At 37.6% G+C, this 27,525-nt stretch overlaps 1 protein-coding gene and 1 pseudogene across 1 annotated transcript; one reads left to right on the top strand and one right to left on the bottom strand.

The window, feature by feature from the left end:
- Positions 1-1,043: 1,043 nt before the first annotated feature.
- LOC131772471 (short-chain dehydrogenase/reductase family 9C member 7-like) lies at positions 1,044-4,240 on the top strand (annotated as a pseudogene).
- On the bottom strand, positions 4,144-24,157 carry LOC131772469 (colorectal mutant cancer protein). Its single transcript, XM_066162757.1, is given in 22 exon segments — positions 4,144-5,347; positions 5,731-6,066; positions 6,298-6,665; positions 6,668-6,982; positions 6,985-7,267; positions 7,269-7,318; positions 7,321-7,354; positions 7,691-7,788; positions 7,791-7,962; positions 7,964-8,134; positions 8,136-8,258; positions 8,771-8,833; positions 9,961-9,980; positions 10,897-11,011; positions 11,013-11,081; positions 11,084-11,142; positions 11,662-11,747; positions 11,749-11,890; positions 11,893-11,932; positions 11,934-11,960; positions 22,638-22,980; positions 23,246-24,157. Coding segments are annotated over 22 exon segments (3,135 nt in total). The 5' UTR covers positions 23,383-24,157; the 3' UTR covers positions 4,144-5,263.
- Positions 24,158-27,525: the final 3,368 nt, after the last annotated feature.

Here is a 27,525-nt window from a genome sequence, read left to right as displayed (position 1 = left end):
TCAGAATGGAATGGTATTTCAGCTTTAACAGGTGTCCTATTGGCGCTGTGACACGTGCAGCAGAACATGCTGGTTTTGAGCCAGCGAGGAAGCAAGAAGTCTGTGATGCCGGGGACACTTGCAGCTAAATACAGGAATTGCACAGACCTGTGATTGGAAGTTAAAAATAGCATTAGTCATGCTGTCGAGCTCAAGAGACCTGTAGATCACGGAGGCATTTGTGGACGAAAGTTATGTTAGCATTAAAAGTACCTTTTTTCAAATCAAATAAACACAAGCTTTGATATTATTGCTGGAAGATAAATTTTCGGGTCAAATCTACTTCGGCAAGGGGTAAATTTATGGCGTGGACTTGCTACCTACTGTTTGTTATTCATCGTCGAAAATTCACCACTGAAACAACAATGATATTTGTTTTCGCTCTAGTATTGAGCAGTTTTCGTGCGCTAATTGACTCGCTGTGTAATATGTTCTATTTGTAAACGTTTCACTCTCAGTGCAATTCCATGCTGCAACGCAAGTCTTAAATACAGGAATTGCACCGGCCCGATTGGTCGACTTCCAGCGGTGAAAAAGGAAAAAGCCGAACGCGATAATCTTTCTTCCTTCAGTTCAAAGCCTTTGATCTTCACTAGCGAAGTTATTTTGCCCACAGCTCCCGTTCTGAACACGCTTTCGATCCGGTGCTTTTCCTGCCTTTAACGCTTTCACCGGGGGACAGACCCCTCGCACGCCTCGCATCGCCCGCGGTCTACGGCGTTCGTGCCGCAGCGCCATTGAGAGCCTTCTTAGTCTTGCTTGCAGGCTATGACAGCACTTACATTACTCGAATAGAGATTTTAACTTATCATGCGTGAAGTCGCCAGGACTTTCGCGAAACGGGTACCTGGTCTCAGTCATAGTGCAGTCTGGCTAAATTTCTTAGCAGACGTCATTTTTGTTGATAAATTGCTGACCTTGATCACTTTCCTTTCTGAGACAACAGTGGGTACTATAGTTGACATAGTTGACTTTTTAGTAACAGTAACGCAAGCGATCGTGACTTTCTAATTGCGAAAACGCCGACCTCTGCATCTCAAGAGCATCATTCAGTCAGCACGCACCAACTCATGTCGTTTCTTATTCCAGTTTTTGTCGGTTGCCTGGCAGTTTATCTTGCCTGGAGACTGATTCCACGATCAAACGTTGAAATCAAAGACAAATATGTTCTTATTACGGGCTGTGACTCCGGCTTCGGCCGCAAAACAGCAATTCGACTGGACGAGATGGGAGTTCGCGTGATTGCAACTTGTTTAACGAAGGAAGGCGAACAGAACTTAAAATCTGTGACGAGCGACAGACTGAAAACATTCCAGATGGATGTTACAAACTCCCAGCATATTAGAGATGTATTCGATGAGGTGGAAAGGCGGATTCCAGATGAAACAGGTAAACAGACTTCAGTACTTTCAGTCGTTAAACTGTCTTCAGTCTGTTTCATATGGTGTCATTGAATTTGGCCAATGTTTCAAGCTACAGCGCAATCAGACTTGAACTGTTTATTGCAATTTATATGTATACCACTTTCAGTCGCTAGGTTGTTGTATTGTCAACAAGAGAAAGTAGAAAAAAGCTTTAATTTAAGAGATCCTCGCAGCTAAGAACATTACTGAAACGAGTAGTTGAAAATAGGACCTGACAAAAATTTCAGGCCCGTACGGGATTTGAACCCATGACCACTGCGGTAAAGAGATGAAATTAAGAGATCCTCGCGGCTAAGAACACTACTGATACGAGTAGTGCAAATATATGAATTTCACATATCAAAAATCATCATTCATTACTTGGATGGTTTATTTGGACCCAACACATAAACCAACTCCCAGTTGGCTTGTTAGTTCAGTTGGTAGAGCGCTGTATCGGTATCGCAGAGGTCATGGGTTCAAATCGCGTACGGGCCTGAATTTTTTTTCAGGTCCTATTTTCAACTACTCGTTTCAGTAGTGTTCTTAGTTGCGAGGATCTCTTAATTTCGTCTCTTCACCGCATTGCAAATATATGAATTTCATATATCTAAAATCATCAGCTTTAATTTCGTGCTTCTCCGGAATTCAGATGTTTATACTACTTCTTGTTTTGACATAGAGATTAGAGACTGGGACGAGACAGGAGCGTCACTTAGACACCGAGGGCGAGTGGGCGAAAACAGTGAAATAAAATCCGGAATAAAACATTCTCTCACTGATAAGCATGTTGATTCTCATTACTTTAGAGTTTGCTGGATAATGCGTTGGTAATGTATCAAGGAGCTATGAGATTCGCACTTTCATTAAAACTCCTCAAGTGTTTTTGATATTCCCTTTCCTTTTTAGGACTGTGGGGCCTGGTTAATAACGCTGGGATTCATATCCAATCACCAATTGATTGGCAACCGCTGGACAATTTTAAACGCATTGCAGATGTTAATCTATGGGGAATGATTGACGTCACTAAAACATTTTTACCTTTAGTGAAGAAGGCCCGAGGACGAGTTGTGAACTTTTCAAGTACTGCAGGTAAGTTACAGAACATAAAATGGATTCTTTCTGTACGAGATGTTATTGGTGGTTATCCTCAAAGACAAATCAACACGAACATATCGATAGGCAAGTTAAGTTTGAAAAAGGGGGACCTTTCGCAATGTACTTTACAGTTAGTTATATACTTCCTTTCCAAGGTAGACTGGTTACGAAGTATTGATATACTTCTGTCAGAATAGTACATTCAGCTGATCAAGCACATTAGAGATTGTTTTTCCTTCGGCTCTTGAAGCGGAGGGAGACTATATCTGTTTTTGTCACGCCTTAAAGACTCGACCATTCTTGACTTTATTTTTAATCCATGTCGCTCTCATTGTCAGGTCGAATAGCATTCAGCTGTATCGCTCCTTACGCTGTAACCAAATAGGGCGTTGAAGCGTTTTCTGATGCTCTTAGACGAGAAATGTATTCTTGGGGAATATAGGTCAGTATCATGGAACCGGGCTGTTTTCAGACAGGAATGACTCAGCCTGCCGCGATTGAGAGACAGCTGCGACAATGTTGGAATAACCTGAGTGATGAACTGAAAAAGGAATACGGAGAAGAATACTTGGAAAAAAGTACGTATACTTCGCACACACGAACGAAATACTTTTGACAACTGAGAGCTAGGACACACGTTCTGTGTGCTGAAGTCTTGAATCCTCTGGAAATATTAGAAAGCTTTGAAATACAGGATCAATTAATATCACTGACACTACAAAGTACTAATTTGCGTGACAAGCGTCACTTTTGGGGTTTTTTATGGAGCGGGAGCGAGGAGTGTGATGAAAGTGACATTTTTCCCGCGCTCCTCACCTCGCACGTGTCTTGCTCCTCGCCCCTCGCACTCGACTTGCGCATGGCTCCTCTTGCTTGAAAATCAAATGCATTGCGGGTTCCGGTAGACTAAGAAGCAAAAACCATCATGACAGAACTTGCTTGACTTCAGTAATTTTAATTTTGCTAACTGCTGTGATTTGCTCTAGGTATTGCTCTCAGTACTTTGGTCTCTCCTTCTGGTCGTACCGGTGACGTTGTTGATGCCGTCGTGGACGCTTTGACGTTACAGACACCACGTGATCGCTATTTGATTGGTTTTGATGCCAAATTCATTTTTGCCTGGCTAGCGCGGTTTCCAACCTCTATGGCAGACTTCATACTTAAGCGCCTGGTTCCTCAGGACTTGGTGCCGCTGGGGAGCAAATGATGCTGTAGCCAACCTGACTGGTTTGGCTAGCGCGACCACCAGCTGTGCAAGGCATGTACGCACCTGCGCTAAAAGGACACTGTTCCTCAAGTTCGCTATTAGTACCTTATGTTACTATACAGTGCCTGTAGTTCTCCAATGGTCTTACTTTTATTATTATATTAAAATGTATATTAATTTGATATTACCTATTAAAGTGCAATTTAATTGAGTGTTGTCACACCAACACCAAAACCGTAATGATGACGGCCAACCAGAAGGAGCGAAAATACCTCAGGGAGCCAAAGCAAACGATGCAAGCTTCTTTATTAGAATAGTAGAATTTACTAGGTTGCGTCGTTTTCAAGAATTTATGTCATCATGACCATGCTCTAACATCGTTTCCTTCTCGTGGAAGACATCCGCTGCTGTTATTTTGATTTACATTTCCAAGAACGTTTATGTTGCCATTTATTCGGCCAATCAGGTGTCTAGTAGGTGCTGGAGGCGGAGACGTCAAAATCGTGTCATGTTGACAACTGTTCTTTATTGTTTGAGAACTTCGCAAACCAAAGAAAGGATGTTTGCTTCCTTCTGGCAAATCGGTGTAATTGAAAAATATTAGGGACCTAAAGCAAATCACAACCGCAAAGGTAAGGAGGGCGTGCCAAAAACAAAAGATCTTATGGGCAGAATAATAGCTCAGCACGTGCGTTTGAAGACTTTGTACATTTCTTTGCCGACCTCTGCAAAACAACAAACTCGACAGAAACTCCGACGACAAATTATTAAATTTCCATTTGGAACTCAGCGCTTATACCGAAGTTGAGTTGGGGCACCGCAAGAGACGGTAAACACATCCAGACATTCGAAAAATTCCAACTGAAAATATATAAGGTCATTTCTTTTTTTAACGACATCTTAGACTTTGCCGTCCTAACTGCTCAAGGTCCCCATTAAAATTTCATTCAGCAGCATTGTTTACCGAAATATAAAAGTACATTGAGTAACCTTTATTTTTCTGTTCTATAATATAAAAAAGCTACAGAGGAAGCCAAGAAAATTTTAACAGTATGAGACCCTTGCTAACCTCAGCAGGCTGAGGAAATTACCCCAGGAAGCGTTACTACTTGAAAACTTTCTCAAGCCTGATTTGTAGGTATTTACATAAGCAATTACTCCTTCAGCCATGAAGGTCTTAAATATTGTTAATAAAATATATTTAGAAGACAAAGGGATTATGTAAAGTATTTGCATATGGACTCGAAATTCTAGCCAAAGAGTAACTGTCCCACAATGCGTGGGACACACACTGTAACGCTGTCGTCACGGACGCGTCTTAAGGGTTACTCATATTTAGAGATCATTGAACACTTGATTGTCACATGAACTAGATGGCTAGTTCCTATTCCACTTTTTGGCCTTACTTGTTTACAATTTAAGAACGTGGACATAGGACGGGCAACCCTAGTGCTATCTCATTCTGCAAATGAAGTGACGGTTCTTGCGACGATACTACGTCATTCATACGACGGAACTAAAGCGCTGTTTCGTTCTGCCGAGCTGCCGTGGTCTTCAGTTCCTCTTCAAGAAGCGATATCCTTTCTTTCATTGTTCGTACCTAAAAGAATAAAGCGGAAAGTCATCAAATGAAAAAAGCTTAATACACCACTCTGGGTATACTAAGTTCAGTTCCCTGCACATGTCTTAAAATAGGAGTACATATCGTTACTAAGAACCTTTGTAACAGATCATTCATCTTCTAAATAACCAACCAGTCGCTTGGCGTTATGGTACGTTCGAAATGTTACACCGGCTCATCATCAACATAGCTAGCTCACCCCGCTGAACCCACCGCGAAGTGTCGCACTAAAGAGACTTCACCGTCTGTTGATGATTTAAACGATCTGCGTCATCAAACTTGTAAAGTAAAACGTTTGTAAATGTGATTCGTCGATCATAATCTCACTGCGCGCACATGCGTGTTTACACTTAATATCTCACCTGCGCGTCGTGTCTCTCCACCATAGTAATCATCTGTGGCTCTAGCTTTCTCAGCCTGGCTCCGTGCTTTTTCTTCGCTTTCTCGTACGCAGCCACAAGCGCGCCATTTGCTTTCTTCAAGTCCGCCACGTATTCTGCTGTCTGCTGATGCCTCGTTTCCGAGTTTTTGGAGAGGGTTTCCAAAGTTTCTACGAGTTCCTGTATTCTTGCCTTAAGTTTCTTCTCTCTCCTAGCAGCTTCATACAGGTCCGGTGGAATGTCTTCATCTGAAGTTTTTAATTCAGCGAGGGTGATGGACGGAGTGCCGGAGGGACTTCCACCTGACTTCTCGTCCGACTGAAAGAAATAATTCGTTTATACACTTCATACCATGCACGACATAGCGGTGAAAGAAGTGGAATTTCTCTTTATCGACACCTATATTAAAGGGAAAACTACCGTTTAAGAGGCACATACTTTGTTACAACCATGAAAAAAATCTCATAGTTTTTATCTGCCTAGCTATTTCATATGCCCAGTGTCTTCTGTACTAAACGCGCTGAAAGTCTTTGAATAGTTTTTACTAACCTTGCTACTAGCGACGCCAGCGTCCTTCTGAATCCTTCTTCGTCTCCTGATTTCATCCTGCATCTCAGTTTTCAAATGTTCAATGTGAACCAAGTACGCCTGTTCTTGGGCGTCACGTGATGTGATCTTCAATTCTAAAGCTTTCTTCTCCTTTTCAATTAAATAGTTCTTCGCTTTTAATTCAGCTTTTTCTTCCTTCAGTGCCATTAGTTCCTGCATAAGCACGGCATTTTCCAGATCTACTTTAGGATCAAGCGGCTCTAGTTTCAAATCCTTGGGTTGCGCGACTTCGTGCAAGCTTTCCAATTCAATTACTGTCAAGCTTACCGTTGACCTTTCGGACTTTAATTGTTGAATGTAACTTTTAATCTTGCTTCTTCTTCCGGAGTAAACTCCATGTCATTGGACGAGCCTGTCGAACTAGTTCTACTATTTGATGATACTGAATCCCAAGGTTGACCAGCGTTATTTTGGCTCTCGAAGTTTCGATCAAGCTTTTGCAACAGCATGCGGGCTTCGTTCTCGGCCATTCTTCTCCGATTCACACACGATTCAACATCTTCGGGAACCCGATCGTTGTCATCGACTTCCGCTTCTTCGTAAATAAGTCTGTAAGTTGAATCCGTTGGAGAGCTGGCGTAGCTATGGAGACCAGTTTTAACCCCAGCCGCTCGACAGTTAGCAAAAGTCTCGCCTGCTCTGCTTCGGAGAGCTGCAACCAAACTTCATATGCCTCAATGACTCGGTCAGAAAAGTTCAATGCCAACTGAAGCGCTGTACAATTTGACTCGTATTTTCCCATTAAAACGCACATCCTATCCGCATTGTTTCTACTTTCTTCTAAAGACAACGAAACAACATTGTTTTGAGCTTGTAAGTGATCAAACCGACTTGTCAGCATTTCAAGTTCTAGTTCGTACTCCTTAAGTCTTTTGTCTGCCTGTGCGTCGCAATAATTGAACAAAGCTTTTGAACACATCTTGGGCCGTCCTACAACTCTCCAGAGCTTTGACAAGATCGAAGGCATCTTATCAGAAACAAATTCTGGTAATTGACTCTGAAGGGAAAAAAATAATTACATAAGTAAATAGATAAGAAGAAATTCAAATATCTATGCTCATTTTATAACTTAACTGAGCCAGTGATGCACTGCACAGGTGAAAATCAGTGTCATTTATCCGGGAAGAACGGAATAACTCGTCATTCTACTGCGAGCTTTTGTAATAACAAGTTTTCGAAAACGAGGTCACAGCTCTATCACTTTTGTGCACGGAACTTCGTTGCTCAAAGGTTACCGCTCTAATGATGCATAAATTCATTTGATAATGTAAACTGACCACCGTAGAGAGTTTCTAAAGCGTTAGTCCTTCGTTGAAAAGATTTTAGCACTTACGAGAGCTTTAATACAATTCATCCCAGTGATTCCACCACCATATGTACCATCATCCACCATTTTAGCTACAACAGTGATCTCCTGAGTTGAACCATGCCTGACGATCCCAGATCCCTAGTAGCCCCAGGCCTCCAAAACGCCTGACTTGAGATCGACTGGACACTACCTGCTGGGTGGCGTAACGGCATCGGCGAGCTGCCATCAGCAGACGCCCACACTGCTCCCGAAATACTTGGTCTGCGGACTTGTCCATTTGGAATAGACTGAGAGCTTTCGACCGTGGCTGTGAGTGCTTAGATTATCGGTGCTTGAGCGCCGTGAAATACGAGGAGATGTCAAAAAGCCTTCTTTGGACGATATATCAGAGGCTGCACCGACACTAGCCTGCCTAGTGTGCGTTCGGACTCCCGACTGGCTGGATGATGGTTGAGTGTTTCGTCGCGGGTGTACTTGGGGACCTGGGCTGGCTACCAGATCCCTGCATGCTGTTCGCTCTTGTCCTTACTTGTTGTTCGTACTGAAGTGATTTCTGGTGAAGAAGCTTCCATTGATCTTGCATTTCAAGAACCTGACGACAACAACAAAGAAAAAAAAAACAATTTTTAATAAATTTAACATATCTAATCTAATCCAAAACGTTTTCAACGAAACCAATACTTGGTTTCCCCTTCTACATTATAGAAATTCTAATAGTCAACGAAATCCCTAGTCAAAATTTGCAGAACGTTTTGAAGATTCTAGATAAATTTGATACATAGTCTTCTACATATGCCGATACAGCACCCACGCAAGACTCCTAAAATTTCTTCCCTGTTACGCACGGCTCACATGGCAACTCTCAATGAGTCACTCAATAATCGCATTGAAAAGCAACCAGGGGGTAATCCCCACAGGTTGGCACAAGCTAAGATTAAACAAAATACTACTTGCTTTTCGAACATTTTTCCCCAAGAGCTTATCTTTTATTGCCCCTTAAAAAGTGTTCAAACTAGTTTGGCAGCTTACTCTTCTTCCTCAAGTCGGTCTCGCTCCTCTCTGAAAACGCCTGATCTATTCAGATCTGATTTGTTCCAAATCCACCTGCACTTTTGTCTGAGTTTTGCCCTGCAGGGCATCTCTTTCAGATGTGACCGATTGTAGCTCCTGCAGAGAGACGAATTAACATCATAAAAATTTTCAAGAATACACATATCTGAAATAGCAACGGGCAGTTATCCCTAGTTTGCACAGGGTACGCAAGAAAACGAGCATCAGAAAAAAAGGCTGTTCCTGGTGCAAGTCAATGAGGTACTACCATCAACTAACGCAATTTGTTTGTCTCGGTTCCCAAAAGGTGATCTGGTTGTTGCGTACGCCTCTCACTTAGATTATCAGTGGACCATGGTTTCTATCATGGGTTTTTTGGTTTCCTTTGTCTCTTCTGTTCTCTTGTTCTCAGGAGGGTATGACAAGCCCCGCTGGTCATCAGCAAAAAGGTAGCCAGCGACAGCAGACGCCTTGTTTTCGGTTTTCCGTTTTTACCGCGAGAAAGGAATGTGAAACTTAGTGCCGATAAAGGCTCCCGCTCATAGGGTTTCACATTGATTTTGGTTCATCCACCTTTGCAACCTTAAAAAATTCTGTCAAAAACATCTTTATATCCTATGGGATTTCATCGTAACTAATAACATGACAGTTTAAGTGTAGTATGTAGAGTCTGTTAACAAGCAAAACCTCTTAGGTTTGGGCAAGCATTCTTTATTCTCCTCGCTGATCTTAGTGAATTAATTCAGTAGTCTTACGGTGAGGAGGAATGTAGATGACCCCCCCTAGTCCTCTACCAAGGTTTTAAGGGTTACAACAGAAGCATGCCCAAAGACCAGCGGAGGGTAAGGATACAGGTCAAAATTTTGTGCAAAACTCAGCAGAGTTAGGCCGGGTTTGTTGCACGGATCACCCAGGGTTAGTAATGAAAGTTGATTTCAGATCTGAAAGCTTCAAAAGAAAATTCAGTAAAATTATTTTTTTCTACAAGAATGATGATTGGATTCTTTGAAAAGAAAAAAAATTAATCCGAAAAAAGGCTTTTGAAACTAAGGAATAAAGAAACTTGAAATGGAAATTTCAACCTTGGGGTAGTGCTAATCAGCCTTCGAAATCAACTAGGCCCTGCTGATCATTTTCACAATCCACACCAAACCACCTACAGTAATGAAAACTTTAAAAAAAACTTACTTCTGTGCTTTCCAGAAGACTTTTTTTCGTGATACCCACTCTTTTTAAACTTGTACTGCTGGTAGCTGACGTTCCACTACAAAAAAAAAAAAAAGAAACAGTGCACTTCTCAAGATACTTACATTCATTATTATATAATTTAAAACTACATTGTATCACATTAAAAATCCTTATATCAACAACTAAAGGCTTGTGAACACGGCCACTTAAACATCAAGTAAAACTTGTGAAAATCAGTTTGCATAAACTTGGAGTAGGAATTATGAAAATCAATTCAACCCTTATCCCCATAGAGCTGGAAACCAGGGACAGTGTTACATTTTTACAAACCCAAAGGAACCAAAATCTCTCACTTACATTAACGTGTTTCTTCTTTTCTAGTTTTCTAGAACACTGAACTCTTTGAGCTCTCTGCATTTAGACTGCAAGTTCTTCGTGTTCTTTAGGATGTCCTTTTGTCTTCAGGTTTTGCAAGCTGCAGCCAGAAAAATCCATTTTTTAACTTTAAAAATCTATTATACGTGTGTTTCCTCTACATCGCTTGTTAATAAATGTTCTTACTTGAGAACACTATATTTATCATTTCATAACATACTAGCTTACAAAAAAAAAATAGTTGAACAATGAAATAGTATCTAAAAACTGTTAAAAATATTTAAATGCACTGTAGGGCCCCCCCCACCGTTTAATTATGTCCTTGCTTATTTTCCAGTTGTCAGTCCCCGCTTTTATTTTCTCAATGATGTAGATTTTTCTTTCCTTTTTCTTAACACGGCTATATAATGCCAAGTTCTTGTGATGTATTATAGTGTTTGTTATTGTGCCACAACAAAAAAAAGGAAAGAAAGGTTATGAAGACAATAATTGAATGAAATGTGAATGAAAAACACAACTACAATCCAAAAAGAACCAGTAAGATGCAATAGGACACAATCGCGTCCCCCCCCCCCCCCCGAGAAAATCTTGCCAGGGGGGGGGGCCTGTGCCCTTACAATTTGTAGATTGATGCAGAGGTTTCTTCTCAGTATCTTCTGTTGCTTTCTCGTCCTTGTTTGTAATGCCTATCTTCCTGCATTGTTGTTTCTTGTCCTCTACTTTGGAGTCTTTAATCTTGTCTATCCATAGCAAACTCCAACCCACCACTACTTTAGACAGTTTCATCATCTGTGTTGTCCATCATTTACACCCTCCCTCTGAAGCCAGACTGTCAGAATCACTCTGAGAACCTACCAAAGAAAACAAATAAACTTGAGGCACATTTGATGACTGTCATAAGTCCGATGTGTCAACATGATCATTGAAAGTCACTTCTAAACATTTTGAAATTAAACTGCAAGTCTATAAGTCCGAAATGATGTCAAATGAACCATCACTTCATGGTTTCAAAGTTGTTCCTGTTTGGTCAGGGGAGTCTCCACCATCTATGTGATAAACACTGGAACACATTAACAGTCCACAAACGACTGCATATGTCTCAACTTGGACCGGTGGTGACATTTAATCTAACAACATTTTCAGTTTTGCAGTGTACAAATAACCCAAATCTCATATGTGCATCCTGGAGGAACTTTTCAGTTTCTAAGATTCACATCAAACACCTACTTACTTATGATTTTATAATGTTCACACTACCATTTATCCGATCATACCAGATCGTCAGAACTGTTCTTTGCATGAGAATATTGTATGTGCAATGACATAGAGGACTCGATTTGTTAACAAGCTGAGTTCATTGTTTCTTACCCTCGTTCAGATGTCCTGTGACTCTATTTCATGCTCTTCAGATTCATCCAACTTATCCACAGCAGACTGAGACAATTGCTTGTTGAGTTCTGCGATCACACTGTAGTTCTGTGATTTGCTGTGTCACCTCTGGGTGGGCTTTGATAAGTACGTCGTGTCCTCGCTAATCATGAATCAAATCTTTCCGTTCCTGGGTGGCATGTGCAAGGTGAAGCTTGCAGTTGATCTCGCGTTCCTCAGTCACTGTTGAACTTTCCCTGTTAGCTCAACAATTTCATGTTTTTCAGAGAAGAGCCAATGCTGCCAAATGAAGCTGGGATTGAAAGAACAAAAGTTTCTTCATTAATTTCTCAATCTTGGCAATTGAAACAATTTTGGAGTGTGAACTGTTATATTGTGAATAAATTACTAACAGTAACATACCAGTTATGTTATTCGTGGCCAGAAAAACAAAATTTTTTTTTCCACTGAAAGACGATTTTTTTTCATATGACTTCCTGTTTATAATTCAATTAGCCTTCTGTTCCCTCTGATATTTCTCCTAGTTGTGGTTTTGCCACAAACCAGTGTATTACTAACTCTCACACAAGTTTCAAATGTTTTCCTTTCTTTCAGGGCGTTTTATAATTACTCAAAGAGATGTAAATTGCAGTTCTTGTCCATTCAACCTGCTGTTCCTGTTTACAGTCTTAAGCTTAAGTTTAGAAGGTAAACAGATTAAGATAACAGTAAGAGAGTGAAAGGAAGAAACACCAAGTTATTTTGGGCGTTGAATTTTGCCTTTTAATAAAAGCAATTTCTTAAAAAGATTTTTAAACACTCAAAATTGTCCATACTTCTAATTCCGTTGAAACTCAAATCATTAACCCAGATTCACCCAAACAAAACAGTGTAATTGGTGAAAACAGTTCATGCCAGATTAAATTACACATTGATTAACATTGTGAAGAAATTGTAGATACTGAAGGCTATCTCATTTAGAGTTACAGTCCAATTGTCCTCAATTAACAGAAATGCCCCCTTAAACCTAGAAACGTAAGCAGTCATAAAGATAACTCAATATTTTTAGTAAGATTTTTTTTTTTAATTAGGAAAAAATATCACACAAGGGACAGGAACACACAGTACTCTTGGAGGAAAGATTGATCAATGAACAATGACGTAAGTACACACATATATGAATTGTAAAGTCCATTAAATCAATTACAGAGCACACAAACCCTGGGAAATAAACAATCAGAGCTACTTACATGAATGAGTATATATTAATGAATCATTAAATAGAAAGAGTGGATGAACCCAAAACTGGAATGCCTTGCATTACAGTTGTTATTAACAGAATGGATCACATTGAAGATTGAACTTTTCATTATTGTGTTTTACACATACATTGATGAACACCCTGAAAGATGTGAAAACTAAGAATGTTTTTAAATCGTGAACTTCATTCGAAGGTTTTACACATAGATGCATGTTTCATGTTGATTTAAGTCCTTTTATTTTGGCAACATGTGAACATAGGGTTTGTGAAAATCACTAATGTTTTGAGATGTGTTGTTTATATTAGGGGCTTTGTTTTAAGGCACATTCCTGTTGTTTTATTTACTTTTCTTTTTCCAACAAACAAAACAATCTTATCTTAATTTTGGAGTTAAGGCATAAGAAAGTTACACTCCATCGTTTGCCCTACTCCACTGAAAAACTGAATTTCTTAAATTTTTTTGTCAAATATCTTCTTCACTGCTCTTATCCAAGTAGCCTATAAGCTGATTTAAATCAAACTAAACAAAAGGAATTTAAACAAAGAATTAAGAATGGCCTTTAAACAAATGGATAGCCACAGTGGCCCCTACAGCTGTACCTCAAGTAATAATTTTCACATTTTTTGCATGAATTTACAGCCATTGGAGGAGGACGTGTTAGCCTGTAAGGTCAGCCCTGACCTTTATTTTGATTTATTTAGTTCCAACTTGTGACAACAATTCTCAGCTGTTTTTGGCCACATGCTTACCACAGACCACTTCATTTTTTATCTATCAATTCTTTCAATTTTTTTTTTTGAGTTCTCACGTTTAATCACAGTGCACCACAACAAATGAAATGCCTGAGAGCTGCCATACAGGAACTAAATACATGGCATGTTCTGAAATCATGCCAGAGTAAGTTTTGAATATAGCAAAGGTCTTAAAAGATCACAGAAACAAAATGGCCGCATGTTAAGATATGTAATTTCCATCTCAAGTACAATATATCAAATTCAAATAATTTCAAAAATGAAATACAAAAACTCTCAAAATCTGGATGTCTTTGATACATATCTCTATAATGTTTGGATCTTGCCCAATTGGCTGGTATATACTTTGCTTGACACTTGAACAAGCTCAAAAGATGGTGTTCTTCTTCTAAATGTTGGACTGTAGTATTACTTTTCACATAGTTACCACCTAAGAGATAATTAAGTACATGGTATTTAACCTCTACACGTCTGTATCAATTTTTGGAAACGTGGGAATGAGAGCAAAAGTTCATGAGGGTAACACAATCTGTTAATAAAATTTATTTTAATGTTTATATTTGGCAATCATCGTTTTAACAACAATACAATTTCAACACAAAGGAAGATAGTCTCTAATTTGAGCAAATTAATTTTAATTTTTAGCACATGATATCCTATCATATGAGGCAACTATGACCTGTAATATGATCTAAATCAAAACAGGTCTGCTCAGATATGGTTATCAAAATAATTAAATTATAGTAATCAGCACAGACTCACGCAATAAAATGTCTTCTTCATTGCTCAAGTAAATTTGTACAACACAGAGGTACTTTGAATCTAATCTAAATTACATGTAAATTATACTCTTGATAAAAATAAAATAATTGATATAACCATTGATAAAACCAAGTAAAAGGCTTACCCTTTGCAGCCTGAGAAGATAAACACTAACATGAGGTGAACAATAGCTATGTTTGAAAAGATTCACCCTTGAATGATATGTCTTGGAGCCATCCACTCTGACTTTATCAGTGTCAGAAAGGAAGGTTTTAAAAGGGCAATCACGTTCTTGCACACCAGAACTTGACATTGCGTAAAATGATCACTGTAGTCTTCACAACATGGACATACTAAGCCTTTAGCTGAATGCACATGATTGACACTCATGGCAGATTTTCAACGCAGCACAACAGGACAAAGTCTTCTGATCATGCTCAGTGCACTGCCAAGATTGCACGATCAGATAAAAAACAATTTATTTCCGTGTCTGTTGTCAATGGGTAACATTTCTCAGACAATATATTTTTTTTCACCATGGCAGACTTCTCCTGTAGCCACGGCAGTGGCATTTTCAATGGCTACTTTTTCAAAAGCCACAATTACTTTTAATCAGAAAAAACAGTTAAATATTAACCTATCTTGAACTTAAATAAATTTGAACCTTTAACTGTAGCTGGCTACTTTTTTTTATGGCTGGCCACCAAGAAATATCTTGAGAACACTTGCCGCAGCTAAAAAAACATATTTATTCACACAAAGTCACAATTATGAAAAATAACTGAAATTTAAACATTGACAGGAAATGAAAATTGCCCTATTGAACCAGATCATAGATCAACTAACAGTTTTTCCTCTGAATCCTGCTACATATGAGTGTTACACAGTACACTTTTACTTTGAACAGGCTAAAATGCAACCACCATAATGAAATTTCTTCCATGTGCCTTTGCATTGATCATCAAAAGATGAAACACAAAAAGTCATGTTTTATGTATCTCAGTAATTTCCCAGATGTAATTTTATGATGAGATTTCCTGTCATAAGTTAAGTAGGAGGAAATAAAATTACAACTTACAGGTGTAAGATTAAAAGAGTGAACCTAGACTCAGTGGTTTAAATGAAAAAATGAACAGGAGTTCCATAGACAAGAAACTTTTCAATATGCACTATGTAGACCCAGAATTGTCTTACTGGATGAATTTTAATATTTCCATTTCATGAATTTTTGAAATTTTTGCTGTCATTTAGGAGAGGGGTCTATCAAAATATCAGGAAGATCTTAAAGGATTACCAAATCTGCAAATATTTTCAAGCTTAAATTATTTACCTTTTTACACAATATCTGCTTCTACATATTTGTGTAGGGAATTTTGAACTTTTAATAAATGGTGTAAGTTTTTACCTTTTTTCGGCCACTGTGAATACAGAAACATGAAGGAGCACATATAAAAACCAAAAGTCAAAATTACAGTATTATTTTTCTTTTCTGAAAATATTTCAAACAATGAAAACAGGAAAGAAAACTTGAACATTTACATCAGAGAATTGCTTATCAGCTACTACTAAAGTAGGAATTAAACTATAAAAGATGAAAAAAATAATTGTAGGCCACACTCTCTATCCCTTTACCAGCGAAACCATGCAGGATGTTGGAAGAATGCCAGAGGTGAGTGATTTATAAATTTTTCCAGTCTATTGCTTTTATAAAATAAACTCAAATTTTCCATGGGTTTAATGTTGCAATAACCAACAGGTTTTTGTCCAATCAGGGTGTTTTTAGTACCTCAGCAATTTTACAGAGGCAGTGAACAAATTGATATAAATAATGACAACATAAATTACAAAGTTTCTGCATGTAACTGATTCAGGATTTTTGTGTTTGATAGGATTTAAGTATTATTCTCAATAATCTATAACTGACGAGTACACTTTTGTCAAATATACATGTCAAATGTATCTGAAAAAAAATGCAATAAACAAGAAGAAACAGGTAGGAGATGAGGTGTGATTGCTCAGGGTAATTGAAATAGCTGTATGTATTTGTTTATTTAGTTTAAATTCCCTGTGGCCAAACAGAATATTTTTGATTATCCTACTGAGTTGAAAATAAATAATTTCTTCATGAAACTGTTCCAAAATTTGAGACCCTGGCAGTTTTAGTTGTCATTCATGAAGCAACAATCTCTTCCATGAAGCTGTAGTCTAGGCAGCAGTAAAAAGGCTCAGTCATATAAGATGTTGAAAGGAAATACAGTTCTTTTGTCATGAGATGATCATACCTAAAAGCCTCTCAAACAACAGAGACAATCTGACGATCAAAGAATCTGGATGATTGGGGAGACTGTCAGTATTCATCAGATCCATGTGGGTCAAAAGCTGATTAAGCTAAGCCAATTTAAGCAAATATCTGACATGGATGTTATGGCCTGTGTAGATCGAGACTCTTACTATTTTGATTATATCTCCTTCAGTTTACAGTGCCACAACATTTTAAACAACAATCAGCTTTATAGAAGAGATATCAAATCCAAGTTCAACTTTTCATCCTGGAACAGCGCTAGCTGCCTTCCCTACTCCCTCCCCCCTTAGGTCTATCCACAGGGCCACTAGAAAAGACATTGTGCACACTTAACATTGAAAGCAAATTTCAGATGATTGGAGCAACTTCACTGCAACAAATGCTTCCAACCATTCATCCATTTTCCTGCAAAAAGTTGTATTTGTTACTGGATTCAGTTCCCTTCTGAGACTACACGCTTCTAAGTTTTTTCATCTGATAGAGAGAATTTGATAAATATCAGTGATATGTTCTTAGAACAAAATCATTTTAAAGAAAGGAGAAAATAAGGAAAATGTGACAATCAGGGTTTTGAAGGAATCAAGAAAAAGCGGTCTAATGGTTACTGTAATGGACTTTTGATCCAAAGAGGCTTGTTCAAACCAAGGCCAACTTAAGTTCTTGGGAAAGAAACAATGTATCTGTTGGGCCTTTCTCGACCTAAGAGTGTACATGGGTACCATCAACTAACTAGGATCATAATAGGGGTGGATGGACGGGATGGAGGGGAAGAAGGGTTGGGGGTAGAAAAGGAGTATTCCCAGTTATATCATGCTACAGAAACCAGGATGTTTTTTTGTAGAAATGTGAGTTTGTCTAATTTGCAGTCATGTATGTAAACCCTTGCCAGGTGAAAGAACTCCTTAATACTGCCTGTCTTAATAAAGAGCTTTGTTTTGAAAATTATGTGATGCACTGAACCCCCAAGGCAAAATCTCATTGAGTTCCAGTTATTTGGTCTAAAAACCACTTTGATAGCAGTGAAGAGGTTCCTGATTCATTGTACAGCCACAGTCTATGGCTTACATGATTCACTTTTATCATTGCTACATAACTTTCAAATAGTCCAGTATGTCTCTAAATGAAATTTTACACGTAGATAAAAAACCAAACCTTAATATCAACCCAAAAACCATTAGAATAATTGTTGGTATGTAAATACAGAGCTAAGATTGATGACTTGGAAATAGAATGTAAAAATCTGTCTGGATTTTGTGCCTTCCTATATACATTGTATGCAAGACTTTCTTTTTTTTTTTTTTCTTTGGCATACAGACTTTCTTCCCTCAGTTCTGGTTAAAATATGAATTCTTGAAGATATTTACATTCATTTTGTGACCTTCAAACCATTATGAATTGATAACCTTCATTTTAGTGGCAGTGTTTATGTTAGAATTCCAACATCTACACTTGTAACATCATGAATAATTGCTGTCAACATCGTAACAAAAAAATTTTGCCTAGACAAGGATTGAAACATGACAAGATTCTCACTGTCTCACTGAGAATTTTCCCTTCTAATAATATTTTTCATATTAAATAATTAATCTTAAAAATTCTGTACCTTGATCTTATGCATTTTTTGACTTGAATCTAGCTCAGGAACTCCCTCATTGTTTGCTCTTGTCTTATAAACCACATATTCTTTCCTATGAAATACTGCTGGCACCAGACAAATTCATGAGGTACTTAACCACTGGAAAAATTAGCACTAACATACAATGAATAAAATGGAATATTTAATTCAATACAATAAGCTTAGTTAGCCAATAGATTTTTCCAAAGTTCTGCTAAATATATCAATTCATCACTCCATTATATTGAAAGCAGAATCAATTTACTGCAGGCAAATTTGCTTTAGCTGAAGTTACAAATCTTTTTTTATTTCCCCTTTTTAATAACAAAATAGCAGAAGAGTGGAAAGGAAGTATAACACTATTCAGCTGTAAATCGTAATTAAAAATTTCATTTGATCCTCAACTACTATGACATACTAAGACTGTAGAAATTTAATAAATAATGTACATTTTTCAATTAGTGATCAGGTGAAAACATTTGTTTTCAAAGAAGAATATCAGTTTTGATAAAAAGTAAATAAAGATAAGTGCATAAAACTGTGCATGTATGTTAAATGTGTCATACAGTGTATATTACATCCGTGTTTTTAAAAAAACAAATTTCATTTTACATAGATTTTTTCCCCTCAGGGTTTGTCCTGTCACTTAACTCTTCATACTGAATTTGAACAAAGCAATAAAGATGATAAAATAAATTGTTACTTCCTTCTAAATTTACTAGAACATAAAGGTTCTTTCTAGGCATTTAATAATTATTGTTGACTCCATGAAATTTTAATGTTCTACCAGAGAAAAGAGTATACAAAAACTATGATTTCTGATCTTTGTATGTACACTGACATTTATGTTCATCAAAAACAATTGAGTTAGAGCACGTTTTTTAGTAATATGGTCAGCTAATTCAATAAATAATCACAAAAACATACAACAAGACAACGTCCCATAGTCTGCTTAAAATATTTCAAGTGGATGAATCAACATACATGCAGGTCACTAGGGCAATCCCAGGATCAAATTGTGAACTCTCCTGACAGACTGCATTACACTTTTCAAATATTTGTTCTGTAAATTCATGTTTTCATCAAGAGAGTATCTCTGACTCATTAACCCATGAATTCTAGAAGGCTATCTGCTTGGCAATGTGTTATCATTGTGAGACAAAACTGTGAAACATCTGCTGCCTAGGACTTAAAAATGGATAGCTCATTGAAGAACAAAACAATAAAAAAGAAACAAAAGTTTATGAACATAATCCTAATAAATTGACTGAAAGTTGCTATACAAAAATATTTCTGGATGCTAAATATTTACTTTATGTCACTGACAGGTACTAGTACTCTTAAAAATCATTATGATAGTAATCCAGTAAAAGTACTCATCTGAGTTCAATTGTGTCACAAATTTCATATAATTTTTCGAAATCCAATTACAGTTACAACAGGATTAACATCAACTGCCTGTTCTTCTTTTATAACAAAAATTGTAATTCATCTGCATTTTTATATTGCATTACACTTACATAATTTCATTTGACCTTGTTGGTCTGACAGAGCTTGAAGTTGGGTGGTGGAGGAGAGGGAGGGGAGGAGAGGGAGGGGAGGAGAGGGAGGGCGGGCAGTGTAACACAGCAAGGGGGAGTAAGGGTTTCTGTTCATCTACAAAGATGTAATTTGTATGAAAAACTGACAAAGAGTTTACTTTAGATATCAGAATTAAGCCATAAATTATACAACTTAAGGGCACACTGAGAAATAAACTATGTAGTCTGCAAAGATTTTTCCACACAGCCTCAAAATCATATCTATTGTTTGAAATATAATTTCAGAATAATGCAATCTTCCAAGAGATACGCATTCTTTACATCAAGAAAGTAAATTAACTATTTTCAACATCACTTTTTAAACCACCCTATTATTAATATGACTACATTTCTTAACATAGCCACAGTAAAAATTATTTCAACATCTCAAAAAAAAACCTGTAGGAAACTCTTGGATAATTTCTTAAACAGAAACACCAATTTGGGTACATACACCATACAAAGTTGACAGTTAATCTTTCAGAAAAATAACAGCCTACTTGTGAGTCTAAAAAATGAGATAAGTCAAATTCACCTTTTGGTCACTGATATAATATTAAAATTTTGTACTTCAGAATTTCAATTATTTGCTGCAGCTGTTTATTTGAACACACTGCACTGGACATCAACAAACCATACCCAGGTTGCGGGAAATGGGAGCTGTATGAGTTATCTCAAACAACTAAAGTACTAATGACTCATTAAAAGTTAAAGCTCCTGGTGAAAAAAGCAAATATCTATACCCAAATACTTCTTTGCGTGTCATTTGAACACAACAACTGCAATATTCCTCTTAACAGGAAAATATGGATACAAAATAATAATGTCCAAGCAATCACAAATGTGATAAGAAAAAAAAAGAAAAGGAGGCTGGCACTTCAACTATGTAGCTATCGACGACAAATATTGAGAGGTCATTTTAACCCTAATTGAACCATACATTAAATCAAGACGAAACATATCAGAGAGGCAGGTGGCTTTGAAGCAAGACATTGAATTCAGAAATCGACGAGGTTTCTTCTGCAATAAGTGTTTACATTAGCAAAATTGCTCCAAATTTATCTGTGGGTAAAAATACATGTATAACTTAAATCTTTGTGCATCCCTCTTTTGAATTATATTGCCCTACATCCTGAACACTGGTACACGTAACATGTACCAAATATTGGACTTCTGAAAAAAGATATCATTAACCACTAAATTTATCCTGTGGTTTTGGAGGACATTACGTCAGTAGTGAATTACAGTTGTATAACTCTTTCAGAAAAACCAAACCCTGACTGACAATGACTTTGCAGATGTTTCATTTCTGTGGCATTTCTGATTCATAAATTTTAAGTTCATATATATCATGATATGAGGTCAAGTTATAGACTGTCACAAGTGATTTAGTATGGAACTCATGACAGGCTCATTTAAGCTGACATTGAAACTTAAACATCACAAAGTTAGCAGTAGGAAAGTAAAGCAAGTGAATACATTCACAGAGGGGGCCAAAATCTCAAACAATCACATCTCTTGCCACATCAACCAAAGATTTATTCCAACTGTGAAAAGTTTAAAAATTTTCTTTCGACAAAGACATTGCCTGAAATTAATTACACCTAATTGTGATGGAAGACACCAGTTGCTGCGGGCAAATATTTGCGATTAGACTTAAGATAACGGTAATTTCACGAAACTTCTTTGTTTAGTTTGGTATGATTTGCCATAATCACACGGCCCGTCCTTTCGGTCGATTTCTCTACAAAAGCGTTATTCATCCCTTGCCGCCTGATTTGTTGTCAGTCGTATTCCGAATATTAGCTTTCTGTTGTTTCGATGTTTATCCAAAAATATACAAGTGCTAACTTCGTACAAGGAGGTTAAACATCAAAATAAATTACGAAGTTCATTTGGCTTTATAATTCAGACCCAATTTTCCTGAAAATGAAGCTTCAGCGATCAAAAAATTTCATGAATTTTGACATCCAAAAAATGTTGAAAAGAGCTTTAGTAATTATGCGTTTGACTCTTCGCTAATTTAATGAACGTCGTAGTATGGAATGGTTAATTGTCCAAGTGTAGAAAAAAATTTAACCGAAATATTGTCATTTAGTAAATTAATTTGGTAAGGTAGACAAACTTGACATGGAATGAAGAAAATACACAAATCGACGTTCAAAAAAATATACAGGCGGCTTATTAGTCGGGCATTCCAGAAACCATCACCAGTTCAAAGATGGTATGATTTCGATTAATAAGATAGCAAATCAAGCTCACAGCAAGTAAATTAATCGCAGTTACATTGCAAAAAAGATGTCACAACTGTTGAAAGATTTTATTTGCGATAAATCCAAGTTATGAGTTATTACGTTTGGGAGAAGTCACCGACAAACGTAAAGCGGATTTGTGAAGCACGAAATATCTATTACAAAACACTTAATCAAACGTGTTTGAAATGTAGGACTTAACTTATTTTTCAATTTTTACGGTTTTATTAACACGTACAACATAATAAGAGGCAAAGTTTAGAGAGCAATCGCAAAGATCACGATTAAGAGCAGCAATCCCACGGGAAGTCGTGTGTTTTGGCGGCTCCCATGAAGATTCCGGAAACGATCAAAGACTCTCACGACCAGCCATGCGATCTAAATATTCACACCCGCAAAAAGAGTACATTTATTTATTGTCTAAACTTCACATGATATTACAAAAACACTTAAAAGCTGACTCACCGTATTTGCTAGTTCCAAGAAGTTACTTGAACGAGACTGTCCCTTTGAATTCGCCACAGACATGATTTGCTGTAGAGTGGGATCGCCGTTCAAATCATGAGCACCGCTATCTATTTCCCAGCTTTCTTTACTGCTTGTCTTGTCGTTCAATTTCTTTGCACTCATTTCGTCGATGGTGTTATTTGCTGTCACTTTTGACTTTTCATGTCCTTTTGCAACGTGCTGCCGTAGATTTTCCAGAGAAACTAGTCCATCACTCCTCTCAGATCCCAATTGAGAGATGATGTCCCTTACGCTGTTGTCCTCCAAACCAAGTTGCTTACATGTTAACGAGATATCAGGACTGCAAACGATTCAAAACAGACACAACATGAAGACAAATAAACTCCCGGTTAGCCACCAAACAGCAGTAAAATGATTAAACAAAAATCTGCTGTGACAAGTATACAAGACAATGTTATGCTATATGAAATAAGTCGCTTGGGTGTCACGAAAACCTGAGATTCACTGACCCGAAACCAAACCACGCTAACACCAGTTTCCCGCGTGATTAAGCTTAAATGAACAAGAATTTTAAGACTTTACATCCTTCAGACACAACAGCATACCTTTCAAGATAGCCACTGACCCGACCGTCTCTTGTACTTAGAATCTTTCGAATGCTTTCCTCTAAACTTTCTGTCGAAGTTCGCCTCGAACTCGTCGATGAAATTGAAACGGACAACCCATTCTCGTTGTCGCTCATAGCAATCCTTTTCACTTTCGTCTCGCTAAAACTTTTCTTCGAATCTTCCTTACGCTCTGAGGGTGATCTAACCCATTGATTATCAACTATTTATACACAAATGGAGACAACAGCGAAAAAACCCTTTTGTGATTATGGTGGTGAACTTTCTTAAATTGCGGGATGTCGGAAGCTGATTGGTTACCTAGCTTACGGCAAGGTTTGGGTTTTCCACTCTCCGGGGTGGATACGGGGCTTCTATCAACCGTATTTCTGTGCGCTGAAATCCGTCTTTCATGATGCATTACTTACAAAAAGTGATTAAGCTATCAATCAATTCTATCAAATGCTACATTCTGAAATCTCGAGAAGTATGAAGTCTCATCAATAGAGCAATTTTCCGTTACATGTAGGAAAAAGACCAAATCATCTTCTGACCCTACCCCGTTTGCGTACAGGAAGCCACCATGTTTCCGTTTATTTCGTAACATTTGTAATACTTGTCTGTTTATGAATGAAATCAGCTGGTTTCTTTTAGACAAGTTTTCGTTCACTATTGTTTAGATTAAATTAATTCATACCTTCAGCCGGCACATTTAATATGAAGCAATACTCGCGATTAGGGTTGCAAATGTCTTTAGTTTGTCTTTTCAGTACATGTAAACAAACAGCCTCATCTTGGGTGATCTAAACTCTTATACATTTTGATAATTATGTTCTTCGTACTTTGTTACTCTTACATCTTAAACACAAATTAAACTAGAAAGGTAAAATATTTTTAAGGTCACATTAGATGTCTTGTAAATAAAACCGGAGCTTTTGTCTTCAACCGATTGAGGAATAGGACTTTGAAATTCTCCTTAGATGTACGTCTCCACGCTAAAATGTAAAAAAGGCCTTTATAACAATTCATTACAATTCTGAAGTGTTTACCGTAATGAGGATTATCGCTATGATTAGAACCGACTTGAGTGTTATTTTTAACCGTTTTTTTAGTAACTTAATTTACATGTCATCGAATGTTACAGCAAATGTTACATTTAAAATGTTACATTGCAAATGTTGCATGGCAAATGTTACATCTTTTAGATTGAGCTCTTTATTTTTAGCTCGGTTTTAATGTTTTGTCTGATGTGAGGATTATCTCTCATCAGGTGATAAGACAGAGTAAAAACATGATAAGTTGGGGTATGACTTCAGGTACCATGGTTTTGACAAAAAATATTTACTTGCAATACTATATCGTAACGAAATGCTATAGAAACGTTTTACGAAAACAGCATCAACGAAAACGCAAACTTTGTGAAAGGTGATAAAAATAAGATTATATTGAGTAAAATCTTGTAAAAAAAAAAAAGCCGCACAACCTACATCTCATATCACGAGACAGTCATACCACGATTAAATGAAATTTCAACCAAGTTTTGAGCAGTATGAAATTGCCCTGAAAAGTGGAAACCTTTCAAAAGTCTAACAAATCTATCCTGTCATAATTAAAGTCTTTTGATATCGAAGATCACGCTGCATTATGCCTGACTGGTGCAAAAAGACGTTTTTCCTTTCGTATAGCAAATGACATAATATATGAAATGAAAGGGAAAGGCAAAAGAAAAGAAATCGAAATTTAGCAATAGTACCGAAATTACTTTTTCCTGGTCCTGTTCAAAGATTCTTCTTTCATCCCCTTTTCACTTCAGAGAGTAAATGGGGGCAGCATTGAAAGTCATGATTTTTTCAGTTTATAAGCTAAGCGACGTAATCCAACTTTATTACATAACTGCACGTGTTAATCGGTATGGCTGAGAAGTATGCAGTGAGACCCCAAATTGAGGAGTACTCGACCTGTAACAACATACAAAAGAAAAGAGGTAGTCAAACCATTTTTTAAAACTCCGAAACGGCAAACTTTTCCATTTGTTGTTTTTTACAGTTTTTTCTACAATCTTTAAAAATTTTCGTGTAAGTTCAAGCTCGTTAGGACAATTACGTATTCCCAGAATAAGAAACAACAGGTAGACATGCATCAGCAAGATTGCACCATCTCAAATTGTTATCCATTGAGGATAGAAATAGCGCAAGCTTTCATGTTTGAATTGAAGGTTCCCAAAATTTAGCTGCAAAATTGATGAAGCGAAGGGCTGATTTAAATATTTGTCTGCTCGACGAGCCACTCTGGAATAGTGACACCTAACCATTTAACTGAAGTGAAAATCTTTTAGGGGTGTCAATACCTGGGTTGAGGCAGGCCGTTAAAATCCACAAGCGATAACTTATCCACGCCTCCCTCATTGCCTGGCCATCCAAGCTTGGAGGAAAGTTCAACTGATGTCAAGTACATTGCGTAATCGAACGTTGTTCGATCAACTGTTAAATGCGGGAAGCGTCGAGGACAATTAGTTATTCAGGCGGCTTAAAACCTTTCGAATTAAATATTTGTGGGAATTTTTCAGCCATACCATTCTAAAATAACCTCTCTCTCGCCCCTTGAACTCTGTAAATCCAACTAGACCTTTCACTTCCGCTCTGACAAGGATCTGAAGCGAGACGCTCTTTGGGGCTTTAGCTCCCACAAATAAACAGTTTCACCATTCGCTATAGTCCAATCTTTGGTGCGCATGCACTGCACTCCCTTCGGCCGTTGTCTTTGTGTTGTGTCATTGAGAAAGCCGCTTTCCTGTCACCGTGCTTCTCTCCATTATGGAGTACAAAGCTGTAGCCATAAATTTGGAGGGGGGGAGCAGGGAGGGGGGGAGCAGGGAAGGGGAGAGAGAGAGGAGAGGCTAGCCTGTAATGGATTACCATCTCATTAAATGAAAGTGATGAAAGTGATAGCATTGCACCTTCCAAGCTGCATGATATGGTACCGGAAATTTGAAGGGGCACCTATTTTATTAAGTCTCGTATGCGGACGTCATTCTTATACAACAAGATTATGCTTTTTGATCTGCTTCTTTTAAGCCCTGGCTTAAAGTCGATCTTTCTCCAGTGAAGCAAAACAAAAAACAAAACAATAAAAAAGACTCGGTGCCAATCTGTAGTATTGTTGGGGATTAGAAGTATTTGACTTCGTTTCCAGCGTCAGTTGCGTTTTTAAGGTAAAGCATGCTCCAGAGATCATAGCTTTTTTTATCTCCGAAAATAAAATGTATATGCTGACCTCCTTTTAAAACCTTAAATAGTAACCTAGCCTCTTTAAAATTGTCTTCAAATGTTCGGACTCCGCCATTTTGAATCGTTATTGGTAATCAGGCCTTTTTCTCTTGTTCACTCTTCATTTTTTGGCGATCAGTTAGAATCATTAGGAGTTGCAAATAAAGTAATTCAGTCTTGCGAGCTGTGTCACGTAGTTTGTGAGAGCACCAAGCTTGCTAAGTTGGTTTTAATATGGCGAAGTCTATAACCGAATTTTGGCACATACGAAACTATGTCGGAACAATGAAAATTTAACGGTTTCCGGAAAGAGATTATAATCTATTGGTTTCTACAGGTTTCCGGAGCATACTTCCCTCTGAAATCCAATGAAAATTCCTTGGGAACAAGGTTAAAGCAGAAAGAAATCGAGTCCCAGACTTTGATGTTTTTCGTGTCTTACTTGTTCCTTCAATTTCATCGGAGCTCGGTATGACTGAAAACGAAAAATTGCCTTATTGAAAAGCATGTGCTTTAGGAGTAAGAAAAATTTTTAGCGGAAAATAGAACTAAGCTCATTTAGGTAACCATATCAGTCAGCTTCATTCAATTCGTAAGATGATATCTTTCGGCATGATACGTTTTGGTGCAAATATTAAGCATGGGTATTCATGGGTATTTGAAGATCAGAACCAAAGCTGTCATTGTCTCTTTTTATCTGTTTTTGTTTTTTATCTGTTCCATTTCCGTTTTTTTTTTCGCTTTGTTTTCTTTTTTAATTCTATGGTGTTGTTTCCACATTCATTTTCTTACTTTTATTAGCAGTTTTGTTGGAAAAGACCCTATATGATTTCGAGAGGTCTCAGACGTCTAACCTATGCGACTCTACTGGTTAAGCTTCAGGTGAGGTTGCAACAGGAACATTCGTGATGTCATAATCCTTCCGTGTCTTTGAAACTGACCACTCAAACTTCTACTAGGTATTAACCACATTCCATGTAACGTATAAAGAGCCAGAAAAAAAAAAAGAGAATT

This window comes from Pocillopora verrucosa, chromosome 1, assembly GCF_036669915.1.
Source record: "Pocillopora verrucosa isolate sample1 chromosome 1, ASM3666991v2, whole genome shotgun sequence".
Taxonomy (NCBI): Eukaryota; Metazoa; Cnidaria; class Anthozoa; order Scleractinia; family Pocilloporidae; genus Pocillopora; species Pocillopora verrucosa.
This window is presented reverse-complemented; position numbering and strand designations above follow the sequence as displayed.